Below are 21177 nucleotides of genomic sequence, written 5' to 3'. Positions count from 1 at the left end.
CATAAAAATTTTTTTAATTTATTTTTAATTTATATATTTTTTATTTTTTCCTTTTCTTCCCCTTGGGGAGGGGGTATGGGCTTGGTTGAAAACAAACATCGACCACACAACCCCCCTTAACAAGACCCCCACCAACAGCACTCCATACACAATCACCCATCAATACTCAAACTACCTAAACGTTTTAACATCCCCACAGCCCTCCATCTCCAGAACTTCCAGGTACCTATCTCATTCTAATTTAAACTTATCTACTTTTTCTGCTGCCACTACCTTTCCAGGGAGACCATTCCATACATTAACTACTCTCTGAGTGAAAGACCTCTACCTTAATACCGTCTTAACTCTCCTCTTCTTTACTCTCAGGTTATGGCCCCTGATCCAATCACTGTCTCCTCTGTTGTATAATTATAATTCATCTTCACTTATTTTATCTCTACCTTTCATTATCTTAAACATCTCCATCATATCTCCTCGTAACCTCCTCCTTTCTCGTGTATAAAGCCCTGTCTCCTTCAACCGCTCCTCATAGCTGAGTCGAGCTCGGCCTGGAATCAATCTAGTAGTCCTACATTGAACCCTTTCTATGGCATCGCTATCCTTCATGAGTTGAGTTGTGGTGACCAAAACTGCACAATATCCTAGATGTGGCCCTCACTAAATTCCTGCACAATGTTAACACCACTTCTTTTAAGTTATAAATGATCCCCCTCCGAAAACAATCTGAAACCCAATTTGCTTTGCCTATAGCTGCCTGGCACTGTGCTGCCTGCTTCCCTCCCATATCTAATACCACCCCCAGATCCTTCTCCTGTGTAACACGCTCCAAAATTACCCCTTACATCCTGTAATCTCCATTTTCATTTTTCTTTCCCATCCCCAGCACCTCACACTTGTTCAGGTCAAATTCCATCTGCCTATCTTTTGCCCAATCTGCACAAGTATCAATACTTTCCTGAATCTGATCTCCACTTCACCTCCAAGCTTTGTGTCATCTGCAAATTTGGAAAGCTTACTCTTCACCCCGTTGTCCAAATCGTTGATGTAAATATAGTGGGGCAACTTAGCTAAATATAGCATAACAATTGTGCATTTTGTGAGGAAAGCACCAAATTTGGCACACTAGTCGCCTATCATATTATGAACAGATTTGGATATTGGGCCATCTCAAAATGTGTTCATAATATGATAGGCGACTAGTGTGCCAAATTTGGTGCTTTCCTCACAAAATGCACAATTGTTATGCTAAGTTTCCCCACTAATAATGAATAGTAATGGTCCGAGTACTGATCCCTGAGGTTCCCCGCTAGTTACATCCTCCCACTAAGCCAGTTTACAATCCAGAACCATCCAGAACAACGCACCACGTGGTGCTGTAGGCCCGAATCATCTAACTCTCCACACGTCACGAACATACGTCACATCCGGATGTCAGCTCCACCTTCCTCCGAAGACATTTCTGGTGATTCTCATCTTCTCCCCCAAGGTGTGTGTTCGATGTTTCGTTGTATCCATGTGCATTGTTACGATGTCCGTTTCTGTTGGTTTACCTCGTACGAACGTGTGAACCTGACGCACTTATCGAGACAAAATGACGTTCGGATGGTAGTGTATCCGTGATGGTGGAGAGAGACGCAAATCTGCTACCAGAGCTTTGCCGGTCATTCAATTTCGCCAGATTCTCTACGTCACGACTTCTCTTGAGCGCAAACCACCAAATTTCACACTGCAAAGTGTAAATAATACCTCCTCGTTTGTAACGAATGTGGAGTCGAAACAATTAGCCGTACACGGGCTGGAACATTCTCTCGTAATCTTCTTCTTCTTCGTCCATATTGGAGTCTTCTTCTTCTCCTTCTCCTTCTCCTTCTTCTTTTCCTTCTTCTTTTCCTTCTTCTTTTCCTTCTTCTTTTCCTTCTTCTTTTCCTTCTTCTTTTCCTTCTTCTTTTCCTTCTTCTTTTCCTTTTTCTTTTTCTTTTTCTTTTTCTTTTCCCCCTCTGACGTATATGGATGTTTATTGCCTACAAATTAAATTTTTCTGCCAACACCGCAAAACTATACGGTAGACGTTCAATATTGTGCGATCAAGATCAAAAAAAAAAAAATTCCTTTTTAAAACATCGTCATGGGTTGTTTCTGATCCCGTCACGTGACCTCTCATAACGGTATTTTTGGCACAGCGATTACGTTCACCGTCCTAACCGTCCGTGGCCTCCGGGCATGATTTAAAAAAAAAAAAATTACATTTTAATTTTCACCTCTGAAACCACGTGTCTTCAGCGCTCAACCCCCACGGCCACATCCACAAATACGGCCACATCGCCTGCAGCTCAAAGGTGTGTGATGTTATCCGGACGGTATTGTTTAATGTACACCTTCTAAAAGTTGGATTTAAACGAGTTTATGGTCTTGCTTCGTCATCATAGCGGAATGAAACCAGAACAGCACTCGGTGGAGAGCGTACCTCCGCCAAGCTGAATAGGCCGGATCTGGATTCGGACCTGAACCGAAATCGCATCGATTCGTCCTTGTCACACACACCCAACCTGACCACCAAGTTTCATCCGAATATCCATCCGTAACGTATTGACAAATCCTACTCAGACGGACTATTAGGGGTGAAAACATCACCACCACCACCGACCGACACGTGGACAAATTTGAGAGGAGGTTCGGCGAATCGTCTGTGAGAGAAAGAAGGATACCGAGAGAATTCGAGTCTTTAACATGTGCAAACGTTGTAAGCCGACAAAAAAAAAAAATCACACCAACACAAACACGGGACCGGGTCCGTATGACTCGTGCAAATTGCAGCCAAGATGGCGGAATGTCGATAACAGCGGCCAGGTCACGTGACCTGTATCACACGACGATGGCAAACAACACGCAAGACGGTGATTCGACCGGTTATAATATCTGAGGACAATTGTTATTGATGAGGAAATGATTCGAACTATACCGGTGGTTATTTGAATTTACCAATTTTCTTTGAGTGACTTCCGGTCGTTTTTTTTTTTTTGGCGCGAAGAGGAGACGGAAATGTGGATCGGTGCTTTGCTGCGTCAGTATTTGAATGCTCGTTACTCGGTACGGTTTCTGTAATGACGAATATACATACACTGCCCTTGGACGAAACCCGTCTCCTGGTCCGTTGGTTATTCCGTGTTAAACATACACGGAACACCCACCAATGTAAAGCGGTGTTATATAATGTATGGTGCAGAAACATGCGTTTCGATTTAAAAATGGGGAAAAGGAGAGGAGAGGACGGAGATGAGAATGATTTTGTCTTGGAATGAGGAGATACCCAACAAATATGGAGATGTAAGCAGAAACATTGCGAGATTCCAAAAAATATTCGGGACCCGTGCCCCTCGAACTTCAGACCCCTCCTCCTCCTCCCTCTACCCTCCACCCCTTCCCCCCTCTACCCTCCACCCCTTCCCCCCTCTACCCCTCCTCCCCCCTTTCCCTCCTCCCCCTTTCCCTCCTCCCCCTTTCCCTCCTCCCCCTTTCCCTCCTCTCCCCTTTCCCTCCTCTCCCCTTTCCCTCCTCTCCCCTTTCCCTCCTCCCTTTCCCTCCTCCTCCCTCCTCCCTCCTCCTCCCTCCTCCCCCTCCCATCCTCCCTCCTCCCCTCCCATCCTCCCTCCTCCCTCCCATCCTCCCTCCTCCCTCCTCCCCTCCCTCCTCCCTCCTCCTCCCTCCCATCCTCCCTCCTCCCCTCCCCCTCCCATCCTCCCTCCTCCCCTCCCCTCCCATCCTCCCTCCTCCCCTCCCCCTCCCATCCTCCCTCCTCCCCTCCCCCTCCCATCCTCCCCTCCCCCTCCCATCCTCCCTCCTCCCTCCCATCCTCCCTCCTCCCCTCCCCCTCCCATCCTCCCTCCTCCCTCCCTCCCATCCTCCCTCCTCCTCCCCCTCCCATCCTCCCTCCTCCCCTCCCATCCTCCCTCCTCCCCTCCCCCTCCCATCCTCCCTCCTCCCCTCCCCTCCCCACCTCCCCCTCCACCCCCATCTCCCCCCTCCACCCCATCTCCCCTCCTCCCTCTCCTCCCCTCGTCCCCCTATATTAGTACAGTGGCACGTGTACACAAATAACTTGATCATTAGATAAAGGATGTTGCAGGATTACAATGAGAGGACTTTTTGTTCACGAGCACCAGCCAGAGTGACCACTATATTCGTTATGTCTGTGTTTCTGTCTGTCCAGAGCATAACTCCGTGCCCTTTGATCCGGTATTGATGAAACTTCGTTATGTGTTCGATATCAATGTCGAGTTGTGTTTTCCTGGATCAGGGCGTGGCTACGCCCGGCCAAAAAAAAGAGCCATTTTTAGGGGGGTAGTCGGATTAAAAATCCATCTTCTCCGAGGGAATTGACTGAATGGAATGGGTTCTTCGGTATTTGAATAACAAAATGAATTTTCGAAAACTTGTCGTTGTCTGATTTTTTTTTTTGATTTTTTTTTTGATTTTTTTTTTTCATTTTCGTCCCAAGGTCAAGGACACAAGGTCACGAACTTAGAAAATTGCGAATTTTGACATAAAAATCATACTACCGCCCAAACTTTGAGAGCTTGGATGACAATATTTTTAATGCATAATCTTGAGGTCATTCCCCACCAAAAGTCTTCAAACCATTTTGCTCTATCTCGAACACCTTGCCCGTGGCGCCCCCCTTCAAGTTTGTTTTTACGCTGATTTCATCAAAGTATGGATAATCTGAGGAGTGCGAAATGCCATATAGCCTATATGACGTTATATTGTTCCGGGAATGTTCCAGAGGAAGTTTTGCACCAAAGGGCATAATCCTTGACCTTTGACCTTTAAAGTTCACATAGGTCAAATTTTCAAAGTTATGGGAATCGAACCGGGTTTTCGACCTTCTTCGACGAACTAACTCCAATAAGCTATAACACAAATCCTGTTTCCTTATTTAATGTCCACAACATTGTTTTGTGACCTTTAAAGGTTATGCAAAGGTCAAATTTTCAAAGTTTGTGAACGAAACCAGGTTTTCTACATTTTGCAGCTAATAATCTGTCACCCGTACAACCTGGTGTTGGCGCAGTGGTTAGGGCAGCGGCTTGGGATCCAAAAGGTCCTGAGTTCAAGCCCCGTTGGGCCACTGAATTAATACACCAGGGGGTTGACTCAGCCTGTCATCCTTCCGAGGTCGGCGAAATGAATACCAGTGTACTGGGCCGGTGTATACCCCGTTTAAAATAGGTGTACCATATCCCTGTGTTGTGAGAGGCGACCAGGGTTGCGTCAGGAAGGGCATTCAGCGTAAAACATGTGCCAAATCACTATGCGGATCATGCAGATGATTCGCTGTGGCGACCCCGCAGGGGAGCAGCCGAAAGAAGAAGAAGAAGAATCTGTCACCCGTACCACATTATGTTGATAATTTTTATAACTTGGTCAAAAATGATCACATTGTCTCATCCTTGACTTCTGAAACGATCTACATCATCAAATACCGCTCGTGAACCATTGTCGTCTTCAGACTTGTTGGTTCACGAGTCAGTAAGTGACCACTATATTCGTTATGGATGTGTGTGTGTGTCTGTCTGTCTGTCCCGAGCATAGCTCCGTGGGTTTTGATCAGATCCTGATAAAATTTGGGTGGGAGGTTTATATCATGATCTAGTTGTGTTTTCGTGAGAATGGGCGTGCTGCGCCCATTATGGGCGGAGCCACGCCCAAAAAGCATGTGTTTTTAGGGGGTAGCCGATTTCAAGTTACATCTTCTCCGAGAGGGTTTGTCGAATCTGGCAGGGGTTTCGGTATTTGGTCAGCCCAATGGCACCTGCATAGCCCCACAGAGCTCGATTTTTCATTTTCGTCCCAAGGTCAAGGTCACAAGGTCACAAACTTAGAAAATGTCAAAAAATCAATAAATTGGGCATCGAGCTCCGAGGGTTTTCAACTGTTTTGAATGAAAGTTGGTGTGCAAGTCGTGCTCTTCGAGTACTACAACTTTCATCATTTACGTTTTTCCAGATTCCCGCCAGTTTGCCCGTGGCGTCCCCTCGAAGGTCAAAAAATAAAAAAGGCAAACCGTGTACATTGCTCGTGAACCATCGCCGTCTCCAGACTTGTTTTGTTTATTTTCAATAATATTTATTTCAATCTTTGTGAATCTTTCTGTTTTGTAATGGGGCAAACTTGTTTGTCACTTCTTCGTTCTTTCTCCTTCTCCCCCTCCTCCACCTTCTTCTATGATGGCCACCGTTATCCCACCTTTCTTGTGGAGTCAGCCAGGGGAAGCTTGGCCCGAGTCCTCACAACCGGTTGGCCAGGCCTGACCTTCAACTAGTTTAGGCAGGAATTTGTAATTTGTTCATGGTGCTGGCGATAGCTTGCCTACTCTATGTGAAGGACACCGTGGGATCTTTAACGTCCACGAATGAATGCTGGCAGAGTGGCAGACAGGACGAGCAAACGTGCATGTCACTGAAGCTACAAAATTGACATTTGGCGGAAATAGAGCCACCTTTGATTGCAACTGGTATTACAAATCATCTTCCTTTATCTTCTTCATAATATAAATGTTGTTGTTCGTCTTTCGGCTGCTCCCGTTAGGGGTCGCCACAGCGGATCGTCCGTTATGATCCGCATATTGATTTGGCACAGGTTTTACGTCAGATGCCCTTCTTGACGCAACCCTGGTCGCCTCTTACGACACAGGGATAAGGATTGGGTTTCGCCATGATTCTGGGCTGCCCTACACCCTCTCATAGCACAGCCCAGTGCAGAGCACCCGTCCTCAAGCGATCCTCCAACCCAAGCCTCCGAGTAGCCGGATTACAGGCGCACACCACTACGCCCGGTTTCTTCATAATATAAATATAACCTCAAAATTATGACATTGAGTATGACATGTTATCTTTATATTACTAAAACTCCCATCTTGTATGTATGTATGTATGTATGTATGTATGTATGTATGTATGTATGTATGTTCCCGAAATACAGCCAAAACGGTACACGATAGCGCAAACATTTTCTGCCTACCTTACCATTCTCCTGCGGTGTGCAGTATCAACTTTCGTTCAAATCTGCAACGAAAAAATTATAAAAAAATCAATTCCCGATTCAGTCAAGTACTCTTTGGGAGAATGCAAACAACCCCAGCGGTATAGTTCACTGGAACTATCTTTTATTCTTTCTTGAAATGATTTATTTAAATATCTCAAACATTTAGTATAGCCAAAGAACGATTTATTTTTAAGCATAAAATAAACACCGCTATTTTGATCTAATACTTCTGTGTTCATTAATAAATAAAATTGTGTTTAGAAGATTACGCACAATAATTTCTTCGACTTTCTTTTCTCCGTTGTTTTTTTTTTCACGTTGACGTGCAATATCAAGTTTCGTTCAAATCGGGCAACGAAAAAAGTTATAAAAAAATCAATTCCCGATTCAGTTAAGTACTCTTCGGGATTATTTGATCAATGCAAACATCCTCAGCGGCATAGTTCGCTGGAGTTAAAAAAAAAAATTCTTGAAATGATTTTTTTCATCAACCGCTGTCACAACGGGAACCCAACGTGTTCACGGGTCGTCTAGTATACAATAAAATTAAGCCTGATGTTGGCTTTACGGTTAAGGTGGCTGTCTTAAGATCGTGGGGTCTTGAGTTTTGGGCCCCTATCATTCAGATGAATAACACCAGGTGGGGTGACTCATCATGTCATCCTTCTGAGCTCAGCAAAATGATTACCAGCTTACTGCAAATGGGGCACTTTATCAGCAGCACAGCAGTGCTCCCATCAGTGATGCAATTCCATAGCCACAGGCTGCATAGGAAATAATAATAATAATCACTCAAATTTCTTTTTAAAATGAAAGTAGTTATGAAGTGCATTTCCAAGAATGTGCCACAGCACATTGTCCACTAAAGGTGGCTCGCAAAGGGTATTCCAGCCTGGAGGGTGAGAGTACCTGTTAGTTCAAGCAATGAATAAACTCGAAAAACAAAAACGATCCGTTTATCAACTCGGGTTGATTCCGTAAAAGCACAAACTTCCATTTCATATCTATTATTAAGCATTTCAAATACAGCATATTGAGTGCAATGTCACATGGTTTACTGATTGATTAACTTGACCCTCGCCACCTACAGTTTTAGAAATGTTGTATTTGTAAACAGTCTACCTGTATTAGTCAACCGGGAGGGGACGAAAGGTTTTCTGTCCGTCCGTCCTTCTGTTTGTCCGTCCGTCTGTCCCACTTATGGTTTTCCAGACTTTTTCCCATACTCTTTAACATCTTCAAATGAAGCTTGGTACATGGTTTTATGATAAGTTACAGAACAAGTTCGAGTTTCAGGGAGTTTGGTCAATTTTTCAATGTAATGCCCTTTTTGGATTAGACAATGTCACATCGGTAGGGGACGTGCATTGCAAAGTAATTCTCGCTCCTGTTTATTTTTGGAAAGCGTCACGTGTGTACTGTCTTTTGGGCGTCTTTGCAAAGCGATCAGTGAAGCTATCCCACGATAAACGTCATTACCTCTGCCACCGAAGCTCCAGGCTGGAATACTCAAAAGGCGGAGGAGCTCCTTGTGAGCCAACTGCCATCCATATCTAGTGCCCAACTGTGTCTGCGGACGTCCTCCTGCAGTTGGGTTACTTCTTTTTTTAGGAGGTTGGTGGCAGGATTTTCACTCTGGCCAACGTAAAACCCTTCACTCCGCAAAACACACGAAAAACGAAAAGAAATGTGAAAACCCACTCCGAGGGAATCCCTCCTGTGCAGCTGCCCTCCACAGGGCAGCTCACCAGATGGTGGGATTGGGGCAAAGCCTTCAGGACCCCCAATCTTTGATGATAATCGGAAAACTACAGGTAAACTTCCTGGGTCAGCTTGTGGTAGTGTCTGTCACGGTCTTGCTGAGGTGTTGTGCACCAGACAGCGGTTTCCTTGGGTTAACCTGAGGCGGTCCCTTTGGGTGGGTGCCTGGAATGTCCTATCCCGAAAAGAGGATGATCACCTGTCTCTGTTATCATCTGAGCTCAAGCATTTGGACATCGGTATTTCAGCACTCTGATGTTTGGAGACCGGATTGTGGTGAGATCATGGCGAGTGGTTCCACCGACCATTGGTCCAGTCGCTCTGATGGTTACCATGCCCAAGGAGTTACTGTAGCTGTGTCCAATAAGCTGACTCCAATGATAATTGAGGTAACACCGGTCAATGAGCATATTATGAGACTCAGGATTCGTCACTCCTTGGGTGTCGTTTCCCTGGTCTCTGTATATGTCCCAACTGAGGCGAGTGATCTCACCGTGAAGGACGCATTCGATGCCACGCTCAAGTCTGTGGTTGATCAGTGCCCCAGGCGAGATACTTACTCTTCCAGGCTTGCGGGATTTTGATGCATCGACTGGAACTGATAGGGATGGTTCTGAGACAAGTATTGCTCCCAATGGGTCTGGAACTGTGAACCAGAATAGCACCAAGGTCATGGACTTCGGGAGGCTGGTTCACTCATGTCATTACATGCAGTTCTGTGCTCTGCCTGGAACACAGGCATCATCCCAACTGACTGAAAGAGGGGCCTTTTCCTCTCTGGAAAGGGAAGGGTGATCGCCAGGACTGCAACAACTACCGAAGGGTGTCGCTGCTCTCAGTGCCTGGAAAGTTCTTTGCTCGGATAATTCTTGATCGGGTTCACCAGCATTTGCTTGAGCACCAGTGCCCAGAGCAGTCAGGCATTACACCAAAGAGGTCAATGATTGACTGTATCCTTGCGCTTCGGGTCCTCACTGAATGCAGTCAAGAGTGTCGGCAGGGGCTGCTTGCAGCCTATGTTGATCTCTGCGAAGAGCTTGATTCGGTGAATGGGGTGCCATCTGGAGGATTCTTGGTCGTTGTTGGGTGCCACCACAGCTGATAAACCTGATGTCTGAACTACACTCTGGTACTGAGAGTGCTCCGAGATGTGGTAGTACCATCTCCGACTTATTTCCAGTTGTTACTGGAGTTCGTCAGGGGTGTGTACTAGCCCCCACACTTTTCAGTGCTTGTATGGACTGGATTCTGGGGCGGATGTTTGAGAGATCAAGCTGCGGTGCATCGTTTAAAAATGTCAATATCTCTGACCTTGATTTTGCAGATGATGCAGTCATCTTTGCGGAGACTCTGGATATCCTTTTGGGGGTCCTTGAGGTGCTGAATGAGGAAACGGAGCCGCTGGGATTACGGGTTTCCTCGGTCAAAACTAAGATCCAGGCTTTCAATGGCATCTTGGATGCTATCTTGTCTGTACCTGTTTGTCGTGAGGATGTTGAGGTCGTGGAGAGATTCACTTTCCTTGGCAGTGATATTCATGTTTCTGCTGTCTGTGAGCCAGAGGTCAATAGACGTCTGGGTCGGGTCAGGGGAGTCATGGATTCACTGGATTATGGGGCGTGGCACTGTCAGTACCTGTGCAAGAGGATGAAAGTCCAAGTCTTCAGGTCCTTGGTGCTTCCAGTCTTGCTCTACGGATGTGAGACTTGGACTCTGATCAGTGATTTGAGACGAAGACTTAATTCCTTTGTTACCAGGTCTCTTTGGAGAATCCTTGGCTACCGCTGGCTGGACTTTGTGTCCAACGAGCGGTTGTTGAGAGAGACTCAAATGAGATTTGTTACCTGCATAGTCCGTGAGTGTCAGTTGCGGCTGTATGGACATGTGGCTCGTTTTCCTGATGCTGATCCTGCTCACCAGATTCTGTGAGTGAGGGGCCTCCTGAGAGGAGGAGGCCAATGGGCTGACCATGTGCCTAATTGAAGCAGATTGATCAGCATCTCAAGGAGATGGGGATGGGCCTGGCATCTGCCTGGGGGATTTTCAGACGGAGGCCCCTGGAGTACCGGCGGAAAGTGGACGCAGCGACGCTCTGCTCTAGTGTATGCTCCCATACCTGACCCGACCTAAGCATGACAGAGGTTATGTTTTCATCTATGTCTGTCTGTCTGTCTGTCTGTCTGTCTTTGTGAGCAGGACATTTCAAAAAATTAAGTATGGATTCGGATGAAACTTCGTGGACAACTTGGGTGTCTGCAAAGGACTACTTGATCCAATTTTGGTGAATATCCAGATCCTCATCCAGCCTGGCAGTGGGATACAAGACGTAAACTGTTCAACCTGGTGGGGGTATGCGCACAACTGAGTGCGTTGTGCTTTACAAATGGAGGAACCAGAACTTGAAACTGTGTACACCTCCAATAAATAATAGAATTTGTTCTCCTACATGTTCAGAGCCTCAATTAGGAGGAGACCACTGCAGAAGAATTTCTGATTGCAAGTAGCCCAGTTTGAAATCTTCAATTACACCTGTCAATTAAATCGATATTTTATTATGCACACACTTTTTGGAAGAAAAAAAATGCTCATTAGTTCATAAAGGCCATAAATTCACCAAACCCATAAATTCACATAAAGCCCATAAATTCACAAAAAGTTGTGGACGAACTTGAACAAAACTTGGTGGACAGGTTGGGTATGTGACAGGAACGAATTGATTTTGATGAAGATCCAGATCCAGGTGGGGAGTATGCGCTCTACCGAGTGCTCTTCCCGTATATTATGGCACGGCTGAAAAGCAGCACCATATATAGGGATCAGTGCTGTCTGTCGGTCTGTCTGTCCCCCGTTTTTTTGCAGGTGAATTTTTTTGAAGGCCCCCAACAAAATATCCAGTATGAGGACTTTTTTCTTGTCGATACGGCTCTGAATGCGATGATTGCAACAAAAGCGTTCAATACCCCCATTTTGGACCCACACATGACTGAAAATACTAAAGTCTGAAGTACGCCAGCAACAAACAATCCAGCTGAGGATCAGTTTGAAGCTGAGGATGATCCTGTAGAGACAGAATACACTTGCTCTGACAGACCTCTCAGTCACAGAGATGAATCCAGAATATGTTCCAGTTGCAGCAGGACATCAACGAAGACTTGACCATAGCAGTCCAGCTTTATGACAAACTTCTGGCTGCTAAACTTTCAGCAGATATGGTCTGTTTGGAAGTATCCCTTGACAAGGTCCACCAAAAATTTGATGATGAAAGGCTGCAATATCTGGTCATTGTACCTGATGTCTCTGGTTGCAATACATGGAGATGATTGATGTGTTTCGCCGATTCATAAAGTCAGAAAGAACGGGAAATTGGAAAGTTCATCTCCAGTTGCTTCAAGAAATGTTGCCGTATTTCGCAGCTCAATAACCAAGTTGACTGCTTTTGCAGCACCAATGCTCTGCAGAGAGCATGGTCCTAAAGAATTGGATGAATGGATGGATGGATGGATTTCACAGCTGCTGGGCACAATTTGTATACAAAATCTGTGCACATTTACCGACAACAGATTATCCAACTAGAGAGCCAGCATCCAGATGTGCCTGCATTCTTCCAAACTGGGCACCATGTTATTCGACAGAGTGACCAAAATTGGGCGGGTTATAATGAGAACCATGAAAACGACAGGATGATTGACACATTTTTGGGGAATGGCAGTCTCAGCTCACCCAATGGCTCCTGTCTATGCCAGCATGTGCTGATTTAAATGGTGCCACGCAGGAGGTCACATATACAGAATATCTGACAAGCGAGAAACACAAAGACATGACAAAAGCAAGGCAGGCAAGAAACAACAATGATACAAATTGTCTCCTCGAGTTTCTTCTGGATAAGAATTCATTCTGTGTCGATGCGAATCACCACTGGTGTTACAACTGACAAAACTAAATGCGGACAAAGCAAAAGAAGTGGGTTGTAAAATCCTCAAACCATTGATGGGGAACAAAGTCATGGACTATACATTCAAGAAAAAGGACCATGCCTCCATGGCCAATAAGATTTCTGCAAAAATCGATGGTGAACCTATCCTTGTGGATCCACAGTTACTGTTTCAGCATTTGGTAACAGCTGCTACTGAAGTCACCGACAATAGAGCAGATATGCATTCAAAAATGAGCTGTGCAGCCAACCATCATCTGTATTTGAGTCATTGGGACTTCTTTGAGAGGCAAACAAGCCAGCATTTGCTGACGCAACTTGGACTGCAGGAAGAGGCGCTGACATTCCTCCGCCATCGGAAGGAGATATTTAAGTCCGTCCTTGATGATGGCTCACTGCTCCGACAACTGCCATGGCCATGTGATGGTAAATTTGACTCTGTCTGCAAAATGTACATTGACTATGATGCAAGAAAGTACAAATATGCCATCATTGTTTTTGATGGATTTGGAGCAGGCCCATCTACGAAGGATATAACACATCTTCTTCGATTAGGAGGTACTACCAGTTTCCATGTCAACTTTGGCGGAGGATGCCCATCAAAATGAAGAAGGAACCCTTCTTGGCCAACAGGACAAACAAACCGAGGTTCATTATCATGCTCGGTGAGAATCTGCAACAACGTGATGTTGGATCTTCACCAACATCTAATCAATTCGTCTGCGTCATGCGTCTAACCTGTCCACCAAGTGTTTTCTGAATCTGTCCACAACTTTTTGAGACATCCTGTTCACAGACAGACAAACAGGGTGAAAACACAACCTACGTCCACCTTTGGTGGCAGAGGCATTAAACTCTCCTAACATTGCTAATGAGCTGCTGCTAATGAAAAAATAAAAAATTACTTGCTCCTGACAATCACAACATGAAAATATTTGCTGCAAAATTATCATCAAGTTATTTTTTTTTTCATATCTTCTGTGTAATGCCTTGCAGGTTTCATTCCATGACGACACCACTGTGGGTTGCTGAAGCAAGGATATCTGGTGCGTTGCTGAAGCTCCAGTTGTAAGTACAGAACGGCCAGAGTAACCCAAGATTTGACTTCTCGAAGAGCCAATCTTTTATGCCTTTTGAGTTTTTATCCCAGAAGAACATTCATCCAACCATGCCGAATAAAGATATGTGGCATCCCAAACCTGCACGACCTCTGCACCGCCTGGGTGAGTTATTGCTGTTATTCTATCTGCACTTTCTCTTGCACACTGAAACTATAGGCCAAGCCATGACCAGGAGTTGTGTACAGCAATGGCTGTTGAATGTGGGTGCCCTGACTGTTTTGCATTCGGTGACATGCTCCCGGCTCCTAGCTCTGTCATATTTGAGGATCTTTGTTTTTTCTTTTATTTACAAGTTGGCATAAAAGCTGCAATTATGGTAGTTTTCCTGCCATTCTTTACATATTTGCTGGGTCGCCTATGTTTCACTCTGCATTCAAAGTGATTCACAGTGATTAACAATGGATTTCGGAAAACCAGACTCCGTTGAGTCTGGGAAGTCGGTGGTTCAAACCCCAGCCGAGTCAATACCAAAGACTTTTAAAATGGTATGTGCTGCTTCCTCGCACGATTATACAGAATTTAAAAGAATGAGAGCATGGACAATCCCCATCGGTTTGCATGCAAAGGGAGGAAGAAATTCCTCATTAGGAAAAGCCACGCTGGGTGCGGTGAGAAAGGCGGTGCCATTGTTGTGACGTTGCTGGTATCCAAAGTGTCCCAAGAGGTAATGGCACTTCCCCCAAGGTGTGTGCATGAGAGAGATAGAATTGTGTGAACCAAAAAATGAAAACAAAACGAGGTGTGTGTGTGTGCGTGTGCGTGTGCGTGTGCGTGTGTATGTGTGTGTCAGCTCCACTACAAGCCTTACATCCTGTTTGAAAAAAAAAATAACACACTTGAGAAACCACAATGTTTTGGTGAAAATCCATGGGTTTCTCTGCTGACACTGAGTTTTATTAAGACTGATGTTCCTTGTAATGGAACAATTGCTGTGCGTTGTCTCGCCGGCTAAGTAGTGATTATTGTTGTCAGCAGGTCGTGGAGTTGCCGGGATTGAGCAGTCAAGTGTAAATCATGTATATAACATGAGTCATCATAGATATGCCACTTTTAATGGAGGGAGTGACAGGCAGGTGAGTTCATGTTCAACATTAGCAAAGTACTGTGATGTTTTGACTGAATATGATGGTCTGATATCTTCTTTTCTTTGTTTTTTGCAACATATTATCTTCCTTTCTTTATTCCCCCCCCCCCCCCCACACACTCACACACACACACACACACACACACACACACACACACACACACACACACACACACACACACACACACACACACACACACACACACACACACACACACACACACACACACACACACACACACACACACACACACACACACACACACACACACACACACACACTTTTTAATCATTATTTCTTTTCCTTGATCAGCATGGTGGAATGTGGGTGTTTTTTGTTTTTTTTGCACTGACATTATTGTGACAACACTATCTGATATATGGTATATTGCGAACGGTGGTGTCTGTCCATGCGTTCGTCGTCTCCCACTTATGGCGGCCGCTTCCCCTGCTGCGTTTGAAAAGTTCAACATTTATTTTTGAAGTGATGGGAGAACAGGCTTGAATCATGTTGATGTCAAATTTTATTTTGCAAGCAGCATATTTTGCCCTTTTTTGTTTTCGACAAACTGACTCCCCGCAGCCCAATGTTGCACCACCATTTTACTGTGGGTGGTATAAGTAGCTCAGAGCTTTGGCTTTGAGTGAAACCAAGAGTGCAACACAATTAACCTTTTTAAAGTCCATGAAATAATTTAAATTGATCAATTAACTTAAACTTTTCTCGTCACTGGGGACAGGTACTTTTGTTGGAAACCAATGTTGTTTAATTCATCCAAAAGATATTTCATTCATCTGCAAGAAATTTCATTCATTCATCCGCAAGAAATTTCGTTCATCCAAAATACATTTATTCGTTCATAAGATCGTTTTCATGAAATACTTGCATAACCCGTGCTCTGCGCGGCATGTTGGGGTGGGTGTGTTTGAGAAAGGAACTGATGCAGAGTATCAGTCGTAATTTTACTTTAATGCAGTAAGTGGAATACGATTTCACTGTTTCAGAACCATTTTATTTACTTCTTTTTGTACCATGCACCTAATATGGTCTTTGAGATAATGTAAGCCGAATATCATGTTACTCGAGCGCAGAACAAAGTCGAAGATAGCGCGACACGAAACCACAAACTCGGAAATAATATACAAGATATATTTTTGTCTATATATATATATATATATATATATATATATATATATATATATATATATATATATATATATATATATATATATATATATATATATATATATATATATATATATATATATATATATATATATATACACACACACACACACAAGCATACGGTTTCAGGATAGCTCTCATTATGTAACTCAGACTCGAAGTTAAAATGTATTTTTGTTCGGTGCATCAGGGTGACCAACCTTGGATTTTTGGGGCACCTGAAAAAAAAAAAGTCAAAGTGCACCAATTATAAGATATTTATGGTCAAGTAGACTGGTCTGCCAACGAGAATATTTAATTTATTTATAACACGATAAAAACAAATGCTTTGCTATAACTATGTCTTCATTCAGCAAATTGAGATTCACAGTAATATTGTTGCGGGGCCGGGCGTCGGCCGCGAGCACGACCGCGAGATGGAGCTGCAGAGTCAGCTCGACCGATCACCCGGAATTCAGATCGTACTTCTTCGGAAAAGTACGGGTCCCTTTTTGGACCGTGAAGGGCCAATATTTCCACCACGTGGTACAGGGTTATTTGCCAAATCTTAAAAATACCTAGAGACCATGTGGCAATCTACCTAGTCTTCACACTCTCGATGGCATCCGTACGGAACGAGCTGCTTAGCATGCTCATTCCTTGTGCGACCCGAGCAGTTTGATCGCTGAGTTCCGTCGGTCCGATTGTCCCATTACAACGGCCACGATAGTGGTCTGCTAATTCCCCAGCACGCGGCACGCTCAGTCAAGGCAGGAATGGACACGAACGAGCTGAAACATTGAACAAATGGGGTTTATTTATGCAATAATGGGGGGAAACTAGGGAAGCACGTAAAGGCAGAGCTAAACCGAATATAAGAAATGCAAGTATATACAGCAAACGCACTTAACAGTTTACTACTTAAAGATGGGGCCCCAGACACACACGCGCGCACACAAATATCCCAAAATGACCAGACCAAATGGTCTTTATTGAGACCTATCTTGGACCTGTCCCCCTCGTGCGGTCTTCAAGCTGGTCGGTCCGGCGAGGGGCGAGCCGAACCCGGACACCGGCGGGTGACCCTTGCGGTTCTGGTGGGGGATGGTGTCTCTCCAGATCTTCTGCGGAGGAAGGTCTCTTTTGTCGAGGAAGGTCTCTTGTCGTCGAGGAAGGTCTCTTGTCGTCGAGGAAGGTCTCTTATCCAGGAAGGTCGCTTATCCAGGAAGGTCTCTTATCCAGGAGGGTCGCTTATCCAGGAAGGTCGCTTATCCAGGAAGGTCGCTTATCCAGGAAGGTGGCTTATCCAGGAAGGTGGCTTATCCAGGAAGGTGGCTTATCCAGGAAGGTGGCTTATCCAGGAAGGTGGCTTATCCAGGAAGGTGGCTTATCCAGGAAGGTGGCTTATCCAGGAAGGTGGCTTATCCAGGAAGGTGGCTTATTTTTTTTTTAATTTTTTTTATTTTTTCATTATCCAGGAAGGTCGCTTATCCAGGAAGGTCACTTATCCAGGAAGGTCTCTTGTCGTCTCTCGATCGTGAGGATTCTCTCTGACCAGCTTCTGGCTCCCCTTTTATGCGTCTCCGCCGGCTCGACCCCTCCCCCACTCAGGCTGCGGAGAATCCCGGGGCAGAGGGTTGTTCTCATTCTCTGCAGCACTGATGTAACAGTCGTTTCTGTTGTCGTGCTGATTTATTTCCCAATAAGAATAAGAAACTATAAAAAAAATCACACCACATGGACATTTATGTACCCATTAGACAAGGGATGGGAAGCTATCTATAAAACACATACTTACCGATATAACTAATCTATAGGACCTGAATGTTGTGTGCGATAGGTTTCCAAATTCGTAACAATATAGCCCAGAGATGTGGTGGTTGTAGCCCACATTGTTGCCGCAGACGAATTTATATCTATGATATTGTCGCGGCGCTGGTGGCCATGGTTAATCCCCTGACCAAAATTGTGGTGACGGGCGGTTAACACAACCAGCCCGGATAGCCGAACGGTCTTTCCTTAATAGGAGGCGGACCCCAACATGCGCAAAATGGTGCCAAGTCGCTCTCGCAGCAGGACAAACGTACGTCAGACAATTCGTGAGCGGTATTCAACACCAAGGCTCAGAGACCCCGTGCAGCTGCTTCGTGCGTTGGTCGTCCTCACCAATCCGCAATTTGGCATACACGAGGCTCGGGTTCTGTTCCTCACAACTCAACCAAAAGCCAAAGGCCAGCGTCTTGCTTCACCACGCGAGCCAAATTGCCTCAGCACGAATAGAAGAACCGTACCATCTTCTTTGTGCGTCGAAGGAAAGCCAGCCTTAAAGCCCTGTTCTTGCAGGCCATTTCCTGGCTACATTCTCTCTCAACCGTGTACGTCCCTCACTCTGCACTCAACAGTTCCTTCTCCAAACTCTCCTCTCTCCGTCCTATTTGATCTGCTCGCTCCCACGCCCTCTTCCTCTTCATGCATCTCACGTCACGCCCATCAATCCTCTGCCTCCGGGGCATGGCCTGCTCGCACAAAACCCGGGAAGGCGGGGCTTCTGCCCGCTTGTCGTCGTCTTCGGGACGTGTTCCCCACCTTTATTGCCAATCTTGGAATCCAAAACTTAGGGAAAGTTCTCTGGGGTCGAGTACACACTGGGGCAATTAGTCTTAAATTACAGGATCTCTGTTTGTCGTTTCCTGTTTGATGATGATTCATTATTTAATTTAGCTTCGTTCCATATGCTGGTCTGATTATTACAATTCATGGTGTGCGAGAAACAAGAAAGGGCTCATAATGGGAGGTAATGGTACATGCGGACGCAAACCAGGGCTCATCTCAGCTCAAAAACCGTGATTGGCCAAAATTAAAAACCGCAATAATGAAATCGGAACGCAATAGGTTACCTGTGATTGGTAGAAACCCATGATATTTGCGGGTTTACAATACAGCACAATATCTTAAAAAATCGCCACAAAATTAGGTGGATGAGTTGGCGAGGTGACAGGAACAAGCCAATTAGATTTTGGTTCAGGTCCGGATGCAGATCTGGAATATCAGCGGGATACAAAATGTAAACTGTTCAATCTGGTGGAGTTATTCTCTCTACCAAGTGCCATTCTAGTTTTTTTATGTGACCTTTAATTGAGATCAAATGTAACAGTGGGTCGCGTCTCACTTTCAAAGGTCCACCAAGGCAAGGCAGTTGCCATCTTTTGTTTTTTTTTTCTGGAAGGAAGCTTTGATGATGGTGGAGAGGGCAAGAATCTGATCACAGGTATTGCGGCCGGGCCTAAAGCCCTTCTGCTCATCGGGTAGGAAGGCCTCCAGGGTGGGGGTTAAGTGGGATAGTAGGGTCCTCTCCACCAGCTTTTCCTCGCTGATAGCAAGGCTATGAGGTGTTAGTTGCAGGGCAAGTCTGCTGGCTTCACAGTTTTTTTAGATGGCAATAACACTAGCCTTCTTCCAGGCTGCAGTAATTTGCCTTGTTTCATGGACAGCAGTAAAAATGGCCGCCAACCAGGTTACGACACTTTTCTTTGACGTTTTTCAGTAATTTGGGGAAAATTCTGTCAGCCCCTGCGGCTTTGCCGTTTTTAGTTGCCGACAGTGCAGTGTCAATGTCTTTCTTTGTATATGGGGCTGACAGGTGGCTGTCAATGGGCTTCAGACTCCAGCGAGGTATCCTCGGATACGCCTTAAGACCTCAGAGAGTGAGGTGGCCGAGGATGGCGCCTGATGAAAGATATAATTAAATATGGCCCCGTTAATTATCTTCAAAAGGGGTGTTTTAATGAACTCAAACACCCAATTTTGTCATGCACTTCCTTGGAGTTTTCTTATTATGCCTCTATTGTTTGAGGCTGCTAGGTTTCATGGTTTTGGAGTTATGGAGGACATACACACACACACACACACACACACACACACACACACACACACACGAAGAGATAAGTGTATTTTTTATTTGTCATACCCCTCGTTATACTTCTTCGGCCTGTCTTGTACTATAGGGAGCATCTTGTTTCTATAACCTTTGAAATGACCCCTCGTATGATCGCTGATGTTTGCAGACATACCAGATTCCTGGCAATTACATTTGTACCTTCATACCTCAAAATATAGTTGATTAAAGACTTTAATTAAGGTGTTCATGTGCTCAGCATCGTAACCAGTGATGTCGGGGCTGGCTTTCTCAATTATGGGCGAAAAGCGAAAAGTAGTGGTCTGCTGGTGAACTGTAGAGCACCTGCATCAACCTCATCTCCATGTTGGTGCACCCTGGAAACTAACACCTTTCGCTGGTAGGCCAACGAGGCTCTAGATAAGTGAAGGCAACCCCCAAAAATGAACCCGCTGCATATAATAGGGCCAACAACCCGCTCAGTTCAAAACGATTGTGAAACTGCAAGTGAAACTCAAAATCAGCTGTTGCTGGTCATGTGATGGTGAGGCGATGGTCCAAATCTCAGAGGATGATATCAGGCTTGTCCACAGTATGGCGTGTCTGGACCAAAAGCCGAAAGGATGTTCAGCGGCTGACAACGTCCATAACCAGGCTAAAATAGTTCACGAAAATTGGATGCTGGAATGTGAGAACACTATACACAATTGGTAAATCTGCTCAACTTGCGAAGGAGATGGCGAGATATGATATTGACATCTTGAGGATTTGCGAATACGGATGGACAGGGCATGGAAAAGTCAAGTTGAATTCTGGAGAGCATGTCATGCTTTCAGGGAGATAAGATAACTTGCACCACCATGGAGTTGCAATTATGATGTTCAAGACGGCTGAGCAAGCACTACTTGAATAGAAACCGATCAATGAAATGATAATATATGTCGGATTTTTCTCGAAATATGTGAAGCTTTCTGTGATTCAAGTTTATGCACCTACCAATGATGCAAGTGAGGACAGAACGCTTCTATGAGCAATTGCAATCAGTGGCCGATGGGTTACACAAACACGACATTGATAATTGGTGATCTCAACACCAAAGTGGAAGACAGCATCGAGGGATATGAGAGTGTAATTGGAAGTCATGGACTGGGTGATAGAAATGAAAATGGAGGAAAGCAA

At 45.0% G+C, this 21177-nt stretch overlaps 1 protein-coding gene across 9 annotated transcripts in view; it reads left to right on the top strand.

The window, feature by feature from the left end:
- The first annotated feature begins 1335 nt into the window (after positions 1 to 1335).
- The window catches only part of LOC147022374 (uncharacterized), a 151951-nt gene continuing 132109 nt past the window's right edge, over positions 1336 to 21177 (top strand). For 4 of the 9 annotated variants that reach the window (XR_015061207.1, XR_015061208.1, XM_085893229.1 and 1 more), the window contains exons 1-3: positions 1336 to 1486; positions 13730 to 13956; positions 14827 to 14927. Coding sequence is in view for 7 of the 9 variants with exons in the window: in XM_085893229.1 (XP_085749355.1) it covers positions 13860 to 13956; positions 14827 to 14927 (198 nt within the window). In the remaining 2 variants the exon portion in view is untranslated. Of the gene's footprint in view, positions 1487 to 2160; positions 2337 to 3019; positions 3088 to 13729; positions 13957 to 14370; positions 14519 to 14826; positions 14928 to 21177 lie in introns of those variants that run through there. The other 5 variants (XM_085893232.1, XM_085893233.1, XM_085893231.1 and 2 more) reach the window with 5 other exon arrangements.

This window comes from Eptatretus burgeri, chromosome 8, assembly GCF_056783735.1.
Source record: "Eptatretus burgeri isolate ZD-2024b chromosome 8, Ebu_testis_v1, whole genome shotgun sequence".
NCBI classification, from domain to species: Eukaryota; Metazoa; Chordata; class Myxini; order Myxiniformes; family Myxinidae; genus Eptatretus; species Eptatretus burgeri.
This window is presented reverse-complemented; position numbering and strand designations above follow the sequence as displayed.